Source organism: Falco cherrug, chromosome 2 (assembly GCF_023634085.1).
Source record: "Falco cherrug isolate bFalChe1 chromosome 2, bFalChe1.pri, whole genome shotgun sequence".
In the NCBI taxonomy this organism is placed as follows: domain Eukaryota; kingdom Metazoa; phylum Chordata; class Aves; order Falconiformes; family Falconidae; genus Falco; species Falco cherrug.
This window is the reverse complement of record NC_073698.1, coordinates 56,733,527-56,752,640: the sequence shown is the minus strand read 5'-3', so window position 1 is coordinate 56,752,640 and position 19,114 is coordinate 56,733,527. Positions and strand designations below refer to the sequence as shown.

Genomic DNA, 19,114 nt, shown 5'->3' with positions numbered 1-19,114 from the left:
AAAGCCTTGAGAAGAGGTTTGCTTACCAACTTGGAGGGATCTAAATGTGATATATTACATGTTATATAACCACGTTCTTCAATTTTAAATTAAGCTACTGAAACCCAGCGAGAAGTATAAAAATACAAACAGAACAGCTCCTGAAATTCAGACTTCCCAGCTAGACAGCCCTTTTCACAGACCCTTCCTGCTGCACAAATACTGCAGCATCCAAAGGGGTGCCCCTAAGGGCTCCAAAAAGACTTTGAGAGGGTTTAAGGCAGCAGACAAGGCTATGGCAGTGCTTCCCCAGCATCCTCCATTGTCCCACCCACTGGCAGGGCTCTGGGCCTTGCCATGGAAGTACCCCTTCATTTATCTCAGGCACAGTCAACCAGATTAGCTCAGAGACACTTTCATCCTTGCATTAACCCCACTGAGGCCACTGCCTGGTACAGTTGCCTGCACAGCCACACCAGCTGGCTGAGTCACAGTGGGCAGCTTCTGCCAGAGGAGCCCCATCACTGGAGGTGATGTTATGACGGGCTAACAGGCACTCATCTGGCTGACTGCCGCATCTATCATCCATTGGGTGCACAGGAATGACCTATCTGTGCTCTCCAAACACCCCAGAAATGCTTTGTTCAGAACAGACTGGGCTCTGTCCTTTAAAGAGTGAGAAACAAATGCTGAGCCGCATCTCAGAAGTCCACGCGGCAGAACCTGGCTTGAAATCAGCAAGTTCCTGGCCTGAATTTGAACCAGGCTCATTAGTCTTCAACTATTTCTGTCTAGCTGGAACATCTCAAAAGATATTCAGAGCTCAGACAGTCTACAACAGTGAGCATTCTGGATCCTCAAAACTAATTGGTCCAACGGGTTGCTGTTGCAACTTTTGCTGGGCTTAAAGTCAAGTATTGCAAGGACAGGTATTCAGAGCCAAAAATCCCTTTTGAGTTAAAAGCAAACAAGGTCCATTAAATTCTGTTGACCTTTTACTTGGAACCAACAGACCTACAAATACACTTCTTTAATATAGCAAAATTTGGTTTCTGATGCAATCCTGTTAACTCCAGAAGCCTAGCCTAGGGCCATAGCACTATCACTGACAGAAGTCACACACTGCTCTGCTGGTGCCAAATGGCCCCTCTTCCTTTCTGTCAGCAGCAAATGCAACAACTTAGGTTTAACCACAACTTCCCAACCTGGTGCACCAGACAATCATGAAGACATTGGTGGGAGCACAATGGAGGACATGGCACAGCATGGAGACAGGTGTCCCTGGCTGGGATTATTACCTTCAGTCCCAATGTCAGCTTTTCCTAGCTTAGAACAACCCTGAGGCTACGGGCAAGTCAGTGTGAAGATGCTTCTGGTCACATAATCACAGGATGGTTGAGGTTGGAAGGGACCTCTGGAGGTCATCTGGTCCAATGCCCTGCTCAACCAAGGCCACCTAGAAGCCGACTGCCCAAGGACCATGTCCAGACAGCTTTTAAATATATCCAAGGATGGAGACTCCACAACCTCCCTGGGCAACCTGTGCCAGTGCTCAGTCACCCTCACAATGACAGCATTTCCTGATGTTCAGAGGGAACCTCCCATGTTTCAGTTTGGGCCCATTGCCTCTGGTCCTGTCACTGGGCACCACTGAGCAGAGCCTGGCTCTGTCCTCTTTGCAACCTTCCTTCAGGTTTTTAAGCGCATTGATAAAATCACCCTGAGCCTTCTCTTCTCCAGGCTGAACAGTCCCAGCTCTCAGCCTCTCCTCATAAGAGATGCTCCAGACCCTTCAACAATCTTTGTGGCCCTTTGCTGGACTCTTTCCCATAGCTCCATACTGCTGCTTTGGCAGCCTCATCCAGCTGGCAGATACCATGCTCCCTTCCCTCATCTACCCTGGAAATCTGGAAAGAAGGCGGCATGCTGGAGCGCATACGTCCCTTTCCAAAACAGGGGGTCTTTTGATCTATCAGTGTGTAAAGGAGAGCCCTTTCAGAGCACTAACTTGTGGTTGACTGACTTTTTAAGGAGCAACTGTAACTACCAGGCACCACCAAAAGTAACACATACCTCGGAGAGTAAAAAACAATTCTGTCTTCTCTGGGTAGCAAGATGTTTATTCACAGAGACTCAACATACTCGCTATAATTTATTGTTACAGCAGGTACACCAAACCAAGACAGTTAGAGCACTGTCTCCAAAGTTCTAGATATTATGTAAATAAACTCTAAATAATTACCTGCATTAAAGTGCGGTTCTTTAGTGCTCATTAAGGAAAACAGCTCTTGGTTTTTTTAATTAAATTCTGATTTTATCTATAATTCTATACTCCTGTTTATTTACATGTAAAGTTATCCTGCTTGTTGAGTGCCAAAGCCTTATTCTGAAACAGTATGGCAAATACCAGTATTCCCAACTCCTATGCATCAAATAGATTTATGTGACTAATGACGTCAGTCCCTCAACCAGCAGAATAAGCAAACTGAGCTAAGCAGGCACATTCCTGCTGTACATAGGGTAATTTACAAAAACTCTTCCAAATAACAGAGATAATGGCTGTGAGGATACCAGCTGATACAGCCAAGAGCCACTCACTCACCATGATCCCTAACAGGTCTTTTTTATGCACTGCAGGGGCAGGCAGCACACAAAACACACAGAGCTCCAATTCATGCTAAGCTGTGAAGAGTTGCAGTTTAAGACATTGTCCCGTTACTGGATCTCCCTCTGCCTGCAGCAGGGTTGGTGAGAAGAAACCTGTACCTTACTTCTGCTGCTTCAGGCCAAATTCTGACTGCTTGGTGTAATATCATCTTTACCAGCAATTTAACCCGATAGACTCAACCTGAAAACACGACTTAAGTACATGCTCCCTTCTGCCAGCTGGGAAGAGCGTGAGGACAGGCAGCACGATGGAGCAGCACCACTTCGGCCACCAGAGGCAGGCTGGAGGGAACCGGCCCCTCGGAGCAGATGCCCCCCTGCACTAGGAAAAACATGCCTACTTGCTATGACTAAGTTTTTCGCATGGTTTTGGACTTCTCTCCACTGAGCAATGGTGCTGGTTTGTCAGGAAGTTATCCACAGTGATCCCTCAGGACTTCTCTTCACGTATTATTAGCTTAGGTTGTCACTCCAGTTTCGGTTCATGGGCAATAACCATCCCTGCACAAAAGCCTCCAGCTTGAATAGCTGGCACCTCCGCTGTGAGCACCCTTGCCAGGGAGAGTGATGCTGTCCTCGGGCAGCAAGGACAGGCGCATCTCTGCCGTCCAGGATGATGTAGTGGCAGCAGCACTTTTTGCACTGCAAACCCACCACACCCTGCCAGCCCATGGGTGACTGAGCCCTGCTGCCAACCTCCAGCCTCCCAGCCACAGCCCTGAGCCTTTACAAGACTTAAAAACTGTTTTTAAGAAGAAACTTCTACCAAATTTCTTATTATTCATAAAAAATTATTATTGCCCATTTATTGCAGATGCTAGCCTGCCTGTTTAAAAACAAAAGTATTATCCCATTAGCAGGCAACCATACACAAGAACATCTACAAAGAAGCTGTTACAGTTTACCATGCAGTAATCCGTGGATTAAGGTCATTAATATTACTCGATGACATACTGCCATGACTCCAAAGGTGGTGTTCTGGCTCGCAGGGTATACAGAATATAACCCCCTCACAAACACTTCCCCTGAATTACTTTCTTCTGAATCTTCAAAAGAAGAGAAGAAATGAGAAAACCCAGAAGAAAGTTGCCTAGCACAGTATCTTGCACTGCACCAGAAAAAAAAAAAAAAGTTTTAATGAAAATAAATCGACATTTTCAAATAACACTGAATTTTCTTCTCATTCACACTGATGTTTTCACAGGAAGAACGTTCTCTGTGAGTAACTGAAATTTTGATCTACAGAGCTAATTTAAAAAGCAAGCTAAGATGATCTCCCATGCCCAAAAGAAAAAGCCACATCTAGAACTTTCAAAGTAAAATCTTAAATGCTCGAATTTGCTCTTTAATTATTTATATGTAATAAGCGTTTTCTGTTGACATAACACACATATGTCATCACAGAAAACACTGTGTACTTCCAAAAGCCCACAGTCATTCATCTTCTTTTATGCAGTACACGAAGTATTTTTACAGAATTTTTTAAAGTTTTCTAAAGCATGCCTGGTGTCATTAGGAAATCAGAAGAAGTTGATGGCCTAACAACGTAATTGCTAACTCTCCTCCAAAGGAGGAAACCCCTTCACACTGTTCTAAACTTACACTGCTGTCTGCACTACCCATATATGTAAACATCAATGCTATTAATTTATCTGAGAGTCCCCAATACCAAGGGTAAACAACCCATTGTATCAAACCTGAAGTAATGGATAGACTTTTTTTATTTCTCTTGATTTAAATGAAAGAATCTGCATTCTACCCGTGTGATTTGTTTCATTAGAACTCTGGTAATGGCCTAGTATTGCGCTACCATGTACTTTCATTTCCCATGAAACATCAATAATTCATAAAATGTACTCTGAAGAACACAATTGTCCCACCAGCTGTAAGCAATCCTGTATCCCACAGTCATATGCAATTTCTGTAAACAACATATTGACACTTGAAAAGAATATCCTTAGAAAGAAACCATTTAAAAGCTTCTATAAATAGAAGTTATGACAAACAACATTTGTATTAATATACAACTTACGACAACTAAATGATTTTCTGATTTATCTGGTTTAGTTGTAACCCATCATTTCACATTTTACTTTCAGTACAATGCAGTAGCACTTTTACTACATGTGCAATGTTTTTTTCTTACCTTTAAGGAATCAAAGCAGGCAATAACTCTTCCATTTTCAACCTGGCAACTTTTAGGTGGGTGTGCAAATTTGCATTCTTCATCAGAGCGTGAACAAGTTCCCCTCTGAAATTGCCTGCACACTTCTAATGTTAGCCATTTTGTATCTCTTACAGGAGCAACATTCAAAGCCATGATGAAAAGCTGATTTTGAATGTGTAAACTGCTGTCAAGTGAATGATACTGAAGAAATTTCCCAAACTAACGATGAAGGGAGAAAAAAAGGAAACTGAAATAACAACAACAAAAAACCCCCTGAAAAATTAATTTCAATTGCAATCGAGAAGAAAATTAAAAAAAGTGGGGGACCATTAATGATGTCCAATGCACACAAAGCAGAATAAACAGAGAAAGTTTATCAGCAAGCAGTCACTCATCAATCATTAAGTCCCGCTTGTAGACTTTTGGCTGGGAAAAAACATGCTCAGTTGCATTTCTGGCTGTAAAACACGTGGGCTTGTTGATTGTGTCACAGATGCACCAGTTTTAAGCCAAGGTCCTTCAATGCAATGGCACTCCTTGATAGAACAGTAGTTGCTTGCTGGTATCGATTACACGAGAAAAGCAATGCAGTCATTTGTTCATGTCCCAGGAATAATAATTATTATTCTTCCTCTTTTCCTGCTTTCAGTTTTCCATCAACTAATTGGCAAATGGAGACAGCTGAGGTATCTTCTGCCAGGTGTAAGGTGAAGGCAATGTCTGGCTGGCAAAGACGGGGTTTTGAGAATACAGGTGTAGCAGTCCTCGCTCATAAAAGTGACTTGACAAAGGCACTTTTTAAGTCACTGACCTGACAAAACAAATACGGCATCAGTTCACGTGCAACTCATTCGAATCAACATTACAAAACCGATCATCCCTTTTCATCAAATATTATAAACTTACTGCCAATGCTCACTTGTATTTCTTTTTTCCAAACAAAATCAGCCTCCTTCATGAAGTTACATGTGACAAGGGAATAACCAGTTGAAACACGTATTACTGTAATATTCTAGGCAACAATCCAAAAGTTGGGAATGACTTAAATAGATGAATGTGGCAGACACAGTAATTAGGCATGTTGATTGTGAAACATTTCAGCCTAATGTGCTTAGTCTCCAAAACAATATACAAGAACCCATTTCCATTAATTTATCATTTGGCCCTTTAGAATGTGTTACTACATATTATTACTTGTTATTAGTTCTTCCTTAGAAGGGAGAATGGTAGTATTCTATTTAGATTATTTGTCTCTCCCTCTGTTTCTCAAGGGAAAAAAAGCAACACCCCACAAAAGTCATTGCAAAATTACAGGGGAAAAAACCCTCTTACATATCCAGGAAACACTCAGTTTCCCTGTTAAGCTAAAGGTTGTTCCATAAAGGCTTCATGAAAGGGCTCACCACTAAAGTCATCATCCTCTAATGAGTTCTTTCTAATATGAAAAAGTCTTTATCTAAATTTTCCTTTGGTTAAATTAGCTTTCATGTACCTTTACAAATACATGTTTCAGCATCAAAATCTAAGACATAAATATGGAACTTAAGCTATTTGGGGACTATAAAATACCTAGGATATTTTATAGATAAACAGATCCAAAAATCAAAACGTCAGATATTATAAATATTTTTAATAAATGACTGTATTTTATACACAGACAGCAAAACCACAGACATGATATTTCCTTCTATTCCACTTCAAAGGAACATGACTTTCACTTTGCAGATACCAGCCAGAAATATTTGATGGATTATTTTTGTCCAAGAGTAAGGGAAGGGGGAAGGACTGGAATAAGTGAGGTTTAAAAACACATCAATAAAAATAGCTTTAAAAACAGTCAGCTTTCCCATGCCAGAATAATTACCATTATGTGCTTGGATTCTTCCAATTTCATTGAAGTCAGTACTGTTAGTAATTTGAGTAAGAATTAGTGTTTCAGGAATAGATCCTAGTTCTGACTTCCAGGTCTTCACAATAAGGCCTATTACTCAGTGATGTTACCAGAAAGGGTTTTACTACATGACTGATATCTATACCAAAATTTGCTAGTGCTAGAGTAAATAAAGGTAATGCAACGCTAACTGCTCAAAAACTCAGTTTCAAGTGCAACGTGCACTAAGATGGGTCTGCGTGATACTTAGCTAGCTTTACTTGGTCATCAAGAATAATGACCCGCAAAAGAATCAGTGCATTTTTAGGTAATTCTACACTATTGCAGCATAGTACAGTACATGAATTATATATTCCTCAAATAAAAATTCTTCAAATTAAATATTCCATTGATGCTGTCCCAGAGCATCAATGAAGAGTGAGGTTAAGCTGAAAATGTACAGAGGTGAGAAAATACTCATAACTGATGGCAAGGAAAGTGAAGGGGAGAAGACAAGGAGAGACTCTCCACAAGAGCTTGTTGCACCGATAAGCTCGTTGGGCCGATGATTTAGCTGGTTCAATGTAAAGAAGAAATATTCTCCCTAAAGCCACCCAGTCCAATTCAGAAACATCACTAACAGTTTTCAGTAATAGATGTGGGAGACAGAAATTTGGGGAAAAGGGTAAACATTGTACCGCGCACTGCTGTAAGTCATGAGGAGTAATACTCTTGTCGGGCTGCATACTACCACAATCGACAAAGTCATTTCTCAAATAGTAGGTGTTAAGGCTAAAGAAAACCAGACACTGCACACGGCAGCAAACTGCACCGCTATATAGATGGCAGTAGCCATGGGTTTAGAAAACTGCACAACAGAGTCACATACAAGATTTGAGAGATTGCATCAATAATTGATACCAAAAAACATGTAGGTGGCAGAGAGTAGAAGAGAGTGAGATACAGCATCATCCTATTTCCTGTCTTCTTACTACATGAACATTTTCTAAAGAAAGGGAAGCACGAAAAACTAGTCTCAAAAATACGCAACTTGTAAAAAATAACGTTATCTGATTTCCCAAGAGGCACTGGGTGCTCTGGCAGTTTCTACCAATGGAGGTCTAGGAGAGACAGAGCTGAGACCTTTCTGAAGGAGGTCATGCCTTCATCAGGAGGCAGGTGCAAACATCCCACCACGGACATGGCCTATGTGTTCACAACCACACCCTAGGCAGCTGCCACCCCTCCTCTGCCCATCACCTGCACGCGGAGGGGGAAGGAAGAGGTGCCACGTGGAAGGCCTGAACGTGAGAGGGAAACAATACAAGAAGTGAGAGGAAAGACAAACTGAGAAAAAAATTATGGGAGGAACCAAGGAATGTAGGATTTGCGACACGAGGGAAGAGCTCAAGAGAAGGAAAAATTGGGAGTGGAAGGTAGGAAAGTGAAACAGCTGGTTGTGGAAGAGGGAAGAAGGGAGAGGCTTTGTGGAAAATGAGGAAAAAATAAGACGGGTGTGGAAGAACGATGGAGGGAAGATGCAAACACTGCAGGAGAGAAGGGCAAGAAGGAGTTTTAGAAGAAAAACAGAAGAGACTACAGGGGGAAATCTAGCAGTTTGGGTAAACAGAAGGAAGTAAAACAGGGAAAAGAAACTCTAGATTTACAGAAGAAAATACAATAATAGTAACAGTAATAATAATAATACGCAACAAAACACCTCCCAGGGCACAAGCCATTACTAACATCACAGCCCACCCTGACCGTATGGAGAACACCAGGGCCTCCAGTAAACATGAACTTTGCTGCTCTTTCCACTGCTTCTAACTTCTATTTGTGTTCCAACATACCAGCCAAAGTTAGCTGACCCGCCAAAACCCACGGGATCTCACCAGCCTAGAGCCCTCAGCACCAGTGGGGTCCCTTATCCAAGCAGAAGGTTTGCTTTTTGGTTTGCTTGGGCTGGGTTGGTTTAGTTATTTTGTTGTTCTTGTCATTAACGACTCCAACTCAAGCCTACACTCCCCCCTGTAGCTAAACAAACTACCAGAATTTACACATTGACAATTGTGATGCAAAATGTTCTCACTGAAGCTGAAGAAAGCACTCAACATACAGTAAGTAAAAAAGAACTTACTTTGTTTGGTTTTTTACAACTATTGCTGTTCATTTTAAGTCTCTCACACACTCGGACAATGGAATTGATCCAGAATACACACCTACAAATGCAGGTTTTTGTATGCTAAGTGAAATAAATTCATAGACATATATTTGTAAAAACTAGTTTTAGACTCCTCTTTTCAGATAATCATCAGTTCCCCTTTGTGGAAAGCTAGCAAGGCATGGATGAGTAGGAGGCTTTTGCCAATCCTGTGCTCTCCTGAGAGTAGGACAGAGCCTGTGTTAGGCTCCAGATCTTTCTTCTATTCCAAACCACAAAATCATTTCTCATTTTCCAAGCAAATAAACAAACAAAAAAAAACCCTCCTGGTGTAAAAAAACAAAAATCCTTTTAATTACTAAACAAGGCAAAGCACACAGCCACTAGGAGCCCTCAGAAAATGTTCTCATTCTGAGGAACACCAGGCAGCCAGCATCTTTAGGAGTTGCAAGGGAGCACAGAGCCCTGTCATGTTGCAAACCAGCTGGAAAACAGGAGCTCTTGCTATATACAAAATACAGGCTGCTCTGATGCAGTAGTTCTACTTACCAGAGATATTATGTGGCAATGGATTAGGTAGTATCTGTCTAATGGAGAAGCTCAGACTTCCTGGACATGTTGTATTCATGCTTCAGTAGATAGCGTGTAATAATGAGCAAAGACCTCATCTTCAAAAAGTCAGCTCCTCAGGTGATGACTTCCAGTAAAGGAGCAGAGTCCTCTACACGATCTCAACACAGATCTCTAGTGGAACCACCAAGTTAACCCAAAAGGCGTTAAAATGGTTTTTCACTTTACTCTTTAGAGATTTAAGCACTCAGTATTATAATCTGCAGTAAGAGGTGTCAAGACTGGGGCTCAATTTGTCGTTCCTACTGTCAAATTTTATCAACATGATTCATATGTTTCCTCTATATACACACCAGAAACTCAAGAATTAAGAGGTTAGAAAACCCTCAGTCGTACCTAAGAGAGACTGCACAGTTTGAAGTATACAAACTCTTCTTTCCCAACAAGCCAGAAGATGTGATAAATATACTTAGCTTTACAAGTTTGATCATTTACAGCGATCTGTTTTAAAAATAAGGAACTAAAAAAAAAACCCCACAAAACAAAGACTCACTCTGCAGTGGAAAGAGGGTGTTCCTCTTTTAGGTCACTAGCAGGGCAGCAACCTGTTGACTGTCAGAACAGATTGCTGCCCAAATTCAGTTATATACCTGAACTCAGGGGGGATAAAATTCACCTTTCAGAACCCACCTACCAGAACTTGACTTGCTAGATAGTCTAATACCAAGAAAATGTCTTGAGAACTTAACTTTTCTTGATTTAAATAGCATTCAAGGCCTCCAAACCAAATAGAAGCTGCACACCAAAGGACTGCCATGACCCCACAAGCATACTCCAGTATTGCTTTCAATTCCAGCTACCTGCCATCTCCATGGCTCAGCCCCACTGTTTTCTCTTGCCCTCCCTCAGACTCCATGCTGAGGAAAGCAAAGCTGCAGCATAATCCCAGACTAAAGCCGGATCTGTTATGATCTGCCTCCCCAGGTGCAGAATAAAGCCAACACAGCAGCATAAAGCACCCTGCACCACACGTGCTGGCCAACTCAGCCGAGACGTGCCCACCTGCCCATGCCCCACACCTGATGAAGTAAACAGCGGAGCAGGCACGGCAAGGCATGATGGCACGGGCTGCAGCCCTATACCTTCCCAACACCACACCTGCGGCTCGTCTGGCTCCTCGTTGCAAGCTCCTGTAATTACAATGCTCTATGCCACAGGACATGCTCCCTGTCCCTGGAAAGCAAGGCTGACCCTTAAGTCATCGCACGCTAATTTAAGCCTCACTGTGCAAAATCCTCCACTAACCAAAACAGAGAGTATCTTATGTCAAAGATTAATTTTTTTAAAAAGTTATTTTACAAATAATGTGACAGCATGTTTGTTAATCACATTTTAATAAACTACACTCTTAAATAGAGAACATGCAAGAAGTGTTCATGTGGTGGATTGATTTTTCTTACTCCATCAGCCCACCAGATTAGGAAACAGGACCAGAAAATGATGTGATAGCTCACAGGTATCATCAGTGAGCACTATGCTAGCTTCGCATTCTCCTCTTGAATTTTTGCTACGTACCTAATAGTAGATATCTAGTAAGACAGGACAATGTAAAGTTTAGTACTGTCTTTGCATAGTTCAGTAAAATTAGAGCATTAAAACCAGACTCAGGCTTCAGGCTCTCTTCCAAACTGTTGTGAAGTTACAAAATTAACATTCCCTATATTCAAGAAACAAGAGAAAATAAGACAGATTTCCATGAAACATCATCCATTCTTTGACAGCAAATATGAAGGCAAAACCTTTCTGCCACTGTAACTTTTTTAGAAAAAACGTCCAATTATAGTAGAACACAAAGCATACATTTTCTTCTACAGATTTCAAATGAAACTCATGAACATTTCTTTAATCATTTTAAGGGGGGGTTTGTTGGTTGTTTTTTTTTTCCACTATAAGATGTTAAGCAGCTTCTATTTGGCATTGAGCAAACCAGCATTGCTCAAATGAGGAAGAAGCCAGAACCGCCCTACCAGAAAAGCAGCCCACTACTTTGACCAGGTGGCCAGAAGCCAAAGACACTAAAATTCTAACCCCAGTTCCTGTATTAATTCGACCTGAACTCAGATGAAGTCAAAAGTGTTCTGACTTACAAAAGAGCCATTATTTAATTTGCTTGAGTTGGAGATAACTATTGCAACATCTCTCTTTGCATTATACAACCAGAGATGAACAGTTGTCAACTGTAATTCAGAACACATTACCCTGAGTTGATCCCAACTATTTTAGTTAAGCCAAGAGAAGTCCAGGGACAGGTTAGAAAACACCAGTCTGTTTTATTTAAACTGAGCATGACCTCCAAATATCAGTTTTGCTAAATGAGCCATATTCTCCTTGTCAAGATCATTAATGTGCCGGGTTCAGGCTTTTTAGTGTGTCCCACACTATTTACAGTATGGCAATTAGCTTCATATTAAAACCTGCCAGTTCACTTTGAAGCTGGCTTTACAGTATAATAACGCTAATGTCCTTTGTCCCCAGGGAAGCAGGTGAGGAGGAAGGAGCACCACTGACTGCAAAACAGACACAGCCTGGGACCTTTTCAGTGATCCACTATACGACTTTACTAATGGACCATGAAATATTTCTGCTGAACTTTAAGTCTGTAGATGACTGGAGCGCACAAGAGTATTTTCTAACTTCGAAGTGCTTCAAAGTCATGCTGATAAAACCAATGCTCATTATGCTTCAGTTAAAATGCAACTGCAGAAAACAGTTTTTCTTCTAGCAAATTTTTTTCTTTTTTTAACAATGATACTCATCCCACTCCACTTAACCTCCTCTCTTGGTCTGTACCTTCTCTCACAGTCTGTAACTTCAACACGTCTTGTTTTTAAGTCCAAAGAAGCCTGATTTTATCCTCTGTGAACATTATACACAAAATTCTGCTCCCACCTTGACAAGAGGGTGAAAGCAATTTCTGTTTCTGTGCCTCTGTGAGCAGAGTTAATCATCCTCGGCAGCAATGACGTTATCACTCGGCCTCTTGTGGACACAAATGTTTTGCTTTTGGCAGAGTGCACAACATAATAGCTATTAATCAAACCCAATACCACAGGGAAGGGTACCCTAGTGAGTTAGGAGCTCCTACTCACACCCAGCTGCAGACATGCATTGTGTTCATTTTCTTTTTAGGACTGTAAAAATATTTATAGAAAAGTGTGCCTATGTACTATGAAATTTTTATAGACTGGCACCGAGAGAACCATGATCAAATGACTGTTCTCACCTGCCAAAGGACCGATAACATGCTGTTACACAGAAGCACAATTTAAAAAGAGCTCAGGTTGTTGTCAATTTCCTATTTTCACTACTCTGGTTTCACACTAAGCTGAAAAGGCAGAACTCTCACCAAGGTATTTATGTGACAATGAGCATCCCTCCACACTGAAAGACAAGGATAGGTCCAAATACACCAAGGACTCCACATAAATTAAGATATGTTAAACTCGCAACCTGAAAGTATGTTTAAGACTGCCAACAGTGTTATTAATAATATAGTCCAACAAATTACACAGCTCTGGGAAGCTGCATGGCACATCCAAACAAAGCTCCCAAGGTGAGGACAGCAACAGCACTACCTAATGCTATTAACTCTGACCGCCTCCTAAGTGCTAAACCCATTCTGCTGAACAGATGCCCCGCACAAAATCCAAGCAGCATCGCTGTTCTGAGATAACGTAGCTACAATTTTGTGCTTGTTTTCTCCATTTGCATTTTACTTGACAACAGGATACCAAAGTACACAAGGATGACTTCAGCAGGTCAGCCAAAAAGCACATCTTGCCCAATATCTGCTCTCCAATCACGGTTAGTACCAGACGTCTACAGAAGAACACAAAACCAGGGCAGGCAGAGCGTGATGATTTCCAAGAATCTTGTCCCAGCAACCTGTAATTGATGTCTTTGTATTTAATAGGTCTCACTGGATTTTTCTTCCATGGATTTGCCCAGTCCCTTTTGAACACTGCTCTGTCAGAAGTGTCTTTCATCATGTGCATGGAAGCAGGATACAGAGAGGGAGGCTGACTGTTTTTCACAACTGTGGACAAAAGCCCAGACTCTCAGGAGGGGAGCATGGATATGGAAGGAAACACTCCAGGACTTTGGAGACAGAAAAATCTGAAAACAGCAAACAAAGCTTGGGAGTTAAGATGACTGATTATGGAATGTCTTCGATAATCTGCATCATTACTGTCTTTTTATTACCCCTGAACAGGTTAAACTAGAAGAGAGAATATACCTTTTCCTTCCAGCAAAAGTGGAGCTTGGAGAAAACCACTTTTACAACCTACCAGAGGAGAAGCAGCAAGATCGCTCCTTCTGCACCCCAAGCTGCATCACCTAGAAGCCTTCCCAGAAGCAATGCTTTCTTAGTGATTCAGCAGAGGAGGGACGACCTGAGAGTGTGCCCGAAGGAGCCCAAGCAACACACTCCAATCATGTTCCGCCAGACCCCAAGCATTTCACAATCATCTCAAACACATTTTGGAAACAGCAATTCATTACAATAGGAAAGTGCTTCCAAAAGGGCTAAGAAAAAGCCTCAATAGTGTTTTCGCATAGGGTTGCCCAACCAAGCCTTCATCAGTGTCCATTTTATCACAAGGATTCAATTCCCCTTTCTCTCTCCATCAGTAGCACACACATAACATGCAACAACAGTTTTACTTACTTCCAAAACTAAAGAAATCCTCATGAAGCGGAACATATGCAAGTGCTTTATTTCCTATGTATCTCATGGGACGTACTGCAAAGCCAGATTAAGTGTCTGTGTCAGAATACTTTATATCTTACAGCGGTTAAAAAGATGGAACAGCAACCTAACTTTAAAGTCACCTATGGAACAGCACGTTGTTGTCAAGTACCTTCAAAGGCAATTTAATTTTATTTTTTTTAAATAATGTTTTTATGCTAACATTCAGACAACAAATGTTTTATACAACAGAAGCTGAACTCTTCCACTAAAAGCTATTTTTCAAAGACATTTCCCAGTCAAGGAAAAACTGGTAATATTGTTGGGGGGGTTTTCTGGCATAGCCCTGGAGGAAAAAAAAAAGTAGTATTCAACAGGTTATTGGTCTCTCCTGAAGGTAGGTTGCCTTTGTGTTTTCAACAGAGAGATTGCTTCCTGACTGATCATCTTTGGTCATCCAAGGTGAATAAAGAAAGCACCTAATCAAGCTCTGTGTGAAGATGACAGTAAAAGACTTTTTCCAAAATTCACACCATTTATTTGTCAAAAAAAACCCCCCAAAACCAAACACCCACAATCAAAAAAAAAAATCAAAACAAAAAACGCAAACAACTAAACCAAACCTACCGCATCAACAACTAACATTTTAAACTTCAGAGGCTGAGCTGTGTTCGACAACACTAACAGAAATTTATTTGCCCTGGAACAAATATGCATTTAGTGAACCACTATTCTGTTGTGAAATAGGTATCAAGTTCAGAAACAGAGTGATTTTCCTCTAAAATTGTTTTTGCAACTGGTGGCAAAGAAACAAGAAAGAGTTTTTCTCTGAGTACTTGCAAGTTCCTGGGAAATTATGTTTTCCTGGAAATCTTGAAAACTTCTATTTAATACTGAGGCAAATAATGGAGTTACAACTGGAAGGAGGACAGAGTAACTGTCTGCAGATACTGGCTACCAGAGCAAACGGGGGTTTTTTGATCTCTAGGTTGATGAATTTTGGGTTTGGTGTGCAGTACTGCTACTGACCTTCCTTTTTGCTTGCATACCGATTAAGAAGCAATGACCCAATAAAAATGGGACCTATCAATCTCTTGGTTTAATCTGTGTAAGACATCATCCTCAGTCCAAAAAGCTCACCACCCATTGCCACTTGGAGAAAGTATTTTTTAACCCAGTTTCATTTTAGAAAATAAACTTCTTTTTTTTTTTAATAAGTAACAGAAGACAAAGTATTTAAAACAACGCACAGAGAGGATACACAGGAACAAATTCGGAAAGTTTATTAGCCTACAGTAAGGACATCAGATGAGTTCATACTCATTCTTCTGCCATGTGCATAGTTCAGTTGTCTGCAACAGTAAAAAGGGACATAAACTACATACAGATTTCTGGAAGGAGAAAAACCAAACTTGCCAGTTCTTGTAAAAGCAACTTTAATGTACAGAGACTTCCTTTTTCATTTCTGTTAGCTTAAAAGTTGAAAAGGGAATGGATTCAGGCAGCGATACTGGATGGTTAGGCGGCGTTAGTCCAGTACTCCTCAGTCCCAGACCCAGCCACGTCCCTGCCTTAAATCAAGAAAAATTCGCAATTATTTAAGCGACAAACCCTCTCTATTTTAACTCAGCTATTTAATATGGAAAGAGAGCAATAGGAAAAAAGTAAGTCTTTCTGACTCTCACTAGGTCTTGTTGAAAACCTTCCTGAATTTCAGCATCTCAATGCCTCCTCTGACTGGTGAAAATATGGGGGGTTGGGGGGTAGAAGTATTTTAGCAGTACTGAAACAATTCCACCTTGACACTTTATTTTCATATGGATAAGCACACAGTTCTTTAGGAATACACCGCAAATTGTGTTTCAATAGGAAAATTGAAAAAGAGTTCTTTCATCCTTTGACACAATGAATTGCAATATTTTTGCAGTGAAAACTGAATACATTTCCCAGAAATGTTTTGACAGAGCACTTTTCCAGACCTTTTTCTACTATCTCTGCTTACGTGTAACTGCAGAGATTTCTCCCTCCTGCTGGGGATGGCAGTACTACTAAGCCCAGCCCAGTGTCCACCAGCGCTTCCAAAGCAATGGATACACTTGTGACACCAAGTACAACAACTGGCTTTTGGCAAGAGAGACTTTTCTGCTCACATTGCAGTGAAAAATTTAGACTGGTTAAAATAAGTCTCGACAGTTTTGTCCTTTTCAAAGGTTTAATTCATTTGTTGTACTTCAAGCTGAGTCCCAAATGGGCATTCAAAGCCACGTTTTGTTTTGCACTGTACAATCTGTATTACCTTGCACAACTTCTGTATTAATTGAAATTCAAAAACTTCCTTTAACCCTGCATAAATCTCACCTTGATAGACAGCACTATTTTTGAAAGATAATGTCAAATTTTCAGTGTTACAAAGTCAATAATGGCATAAAAAAAATATTTTGGATTCAGTCAAATAACATCAAAAACAATATTGAGAGATAAAAACTGTATATGTATAAATATAAAAAGTGGACTGGTGCTGTTATAATTACACATTTCTATTTTAAAAAAAACAGTTTAAATTTCTGATTTGAATGTGCCTCATTTTACTGCAATATTTGCTTAGTTTGTAAATAAGAGATTTTGTATCTTCTAACCTCCAGCCTATGTACACACACTGGCCCCTGACACTTGATAGGACTTCCTTGCATTTCATACAGCATTTCCAGGACAAAGCAGATGACACACAAAATCAAACCAGAACAGAGAAGAAAAAAACAAACGAACCAAAATTAACCAACTCTTTCTCAGTGAAAATTATGCCCTCCAGTAATTCTCTTCAACTTTATGGCCTTCAAAGTATACATTACCAATATTTGGCTTTCACAGAGATACCCACTTTATTACAATGCATAGCCTAGAAATCCTGAAAACCTACTTGAAAGGCCCTTCTCCACGTTTATCCTTCTGTCCATCATCTGAAACAGTAGTAACCATGGCACCATTTTATAGCAACTGAACAGAACTGCCTGTCCACTACCAAAAAAAGTACTATTATACTCTGAAAAGACAGAAAAAGGGGAAACTAAGAAGATACAGTGGTATCCTGCTTTTATGCTTTTAGGATTTCTTACAGAAAAAGTTCACTGTTTACATATTAAGAGGGTTGGGTGTGGGTGTGTGTAAGTTTAATTATTACGGTTCTGTAAAGTTGAATGGAAATCTACAATTTAAGGTCCCAGGTTTTTTTCTGGCCTCACTATTGCCAAGCATTTGCCAGACGAGTTCTGCCAGGAAAAAAATTTAAAGAACAGTCCTGCTGATCCACAAGGCACAACACAATATAAAGTTCTTAACTGCAGCACCAGAGTCAATACAACCACACAAAGAAAAAAGTCTAGTATTTTAAAATCAGAAAAGTAGAAACTTGCTTGCTGTTTCTAAAGTCCTGTCTCATAGCAATTGTGCTTACCTTCCAGTGAAGCACTCTAAAGATGCAAACCATCACATTTACCTTTCCCCTAAGTGAAATGTATGCTGTCATTTCAGTGTCTGGGGGGCCAAGAGGGTTGAGATCTGAGTGGTTATCTTTACCAAAGCAGACCATTACTACCAAGTCTTTCATTAGTACTAAGAAATTTCATTTCTCTTTAAGAAAAAAACCACACCCTAATTGCTTCCTGTGACAAGAATCCTCAAGTTTAAGAAGCCCATTGCACAACCCTACTGCAGCACAGCTATGTCTCACCCATTTCACTGGAAGCCTGAAAACACCAAGTGCATTTCATAAAGCCTCATTACCTACAAGTATGTTTACAAGGAACTGTCAGTTTTTATTAAAAAGTACAATTCTGACAACTATAGAAAAGAGCTAGACAATACAATCCTAACAGCCCAAAATTAAGCAAAATGAAAGCAAATGAATCACCTCACCTTTGTAACCTGATGATTTTTGTGGGACCTAGTTCTCGTGATGACATGAGTCTTATAGATGTTAAAAGAAATTTACTGTAAAAGGCTAGCTAAAAGTGCTGAGCATTTGCAGACTGAAGTCGGAGCAAAGTTCAGGGTCAACAAATTCTACAACAGCCCCAAACTCAACAAATTCACACAGTTAAATATCATGCTTTTACTTCTAATAACCTACTGTAATTTTCATAATGAAGTTTACAAACAGACTTGTCCTCTCCTTTGCAACGTAAGTATAAAAGATAATTTGCCGTTAAAATTTTTGCGAAGTCATACCTGAAGCCAACCGTGAAGAACTGTGAAAGGGTCTCATGATAATAAGTACACTGGATGATAAAATCAGAAAACAGTTTAACATAAAGATAGGCAAAATAACGCAGATGAGGGGGAAAATGAAAAGTAACAAACAGCACACACAAAACACTAAGTTCAAACAAGACACTTCTACAAAGGAAAGATCCTGTGGACATCACGGGCAATTTGATGAAAACTTCAGCAAAACAGCAGTTGATGGAGTATAAGGCAAACAGAACATTTGGTAATATCGAAGGAAAGCAGAAAAGAAGTATGCTACTACATATAGTCATGGAGCATGTTACTCTTGAGTGGTAAATGAAGTTCAGACACACACCCTGTCTCAAAGAGATTACCACAGAGCTAGAAAACAGGGGGAGAACAGCCACAGCACACCAGCACTACAGAAAGGCTTACATATACAAAGAGGCAATGGCAAGGCTTCTGGCAACAGAAAAAATACTGCATTCATGCAGACTGATGAGGACCACTAAATTTTGACTGGGAGGCAGGGGGCACTCAAAATTTCCAGTCAGGAGGCCATATAAAAGACAGCTACCTTTGCATACGGCAAACAGCTAGAGCGTGAAGCTAAATGGCAGGTGATGTACTGAAGGTCAGAAATATAACAAGTTAAAAATAACTTTTCAACTTAAAAATCAGGTTATTTAAATAGTCATCAGAATCACCGATGGCTACAAAACTCAA

The 19,114-nt window shown here is 40.4% G+C and overlaps 1 protein-coding gene across 13 annotated transcripts in view; it reads right to left on the bottom strand.

Moving 5' to 3' along the window:
* The window catches only part of MBNL2 (muscleblind like splicing regulator 2), a 113,537-nt gene that overhangs the window by 70,038 nt on the left and 24,385 nt on the right, over positions 1-19,114 (bottom strand). For 12 of the 13 annotated variants that reach the window (XM_055701453.1, XM_055701455.1, XM_055701454.1 and 9 more), the window contains exon 2: positions 4,793-5,624. The exons of the other annotated variant lie outside the window; for it this stretch is intronic. In XM_055701453.1, coding sequence (XP_055557428.1) covers positions 4,793-4,966 — 174 coding nt within the window. In that variant the 5' untranslated portion in view covers positions 4,967-5,624. The remainder of the gene's footprint in view (positions 1-4,792; positions 5,625-19,114) is intronic. 13 annotated transcript variants of the gene reach the window in all.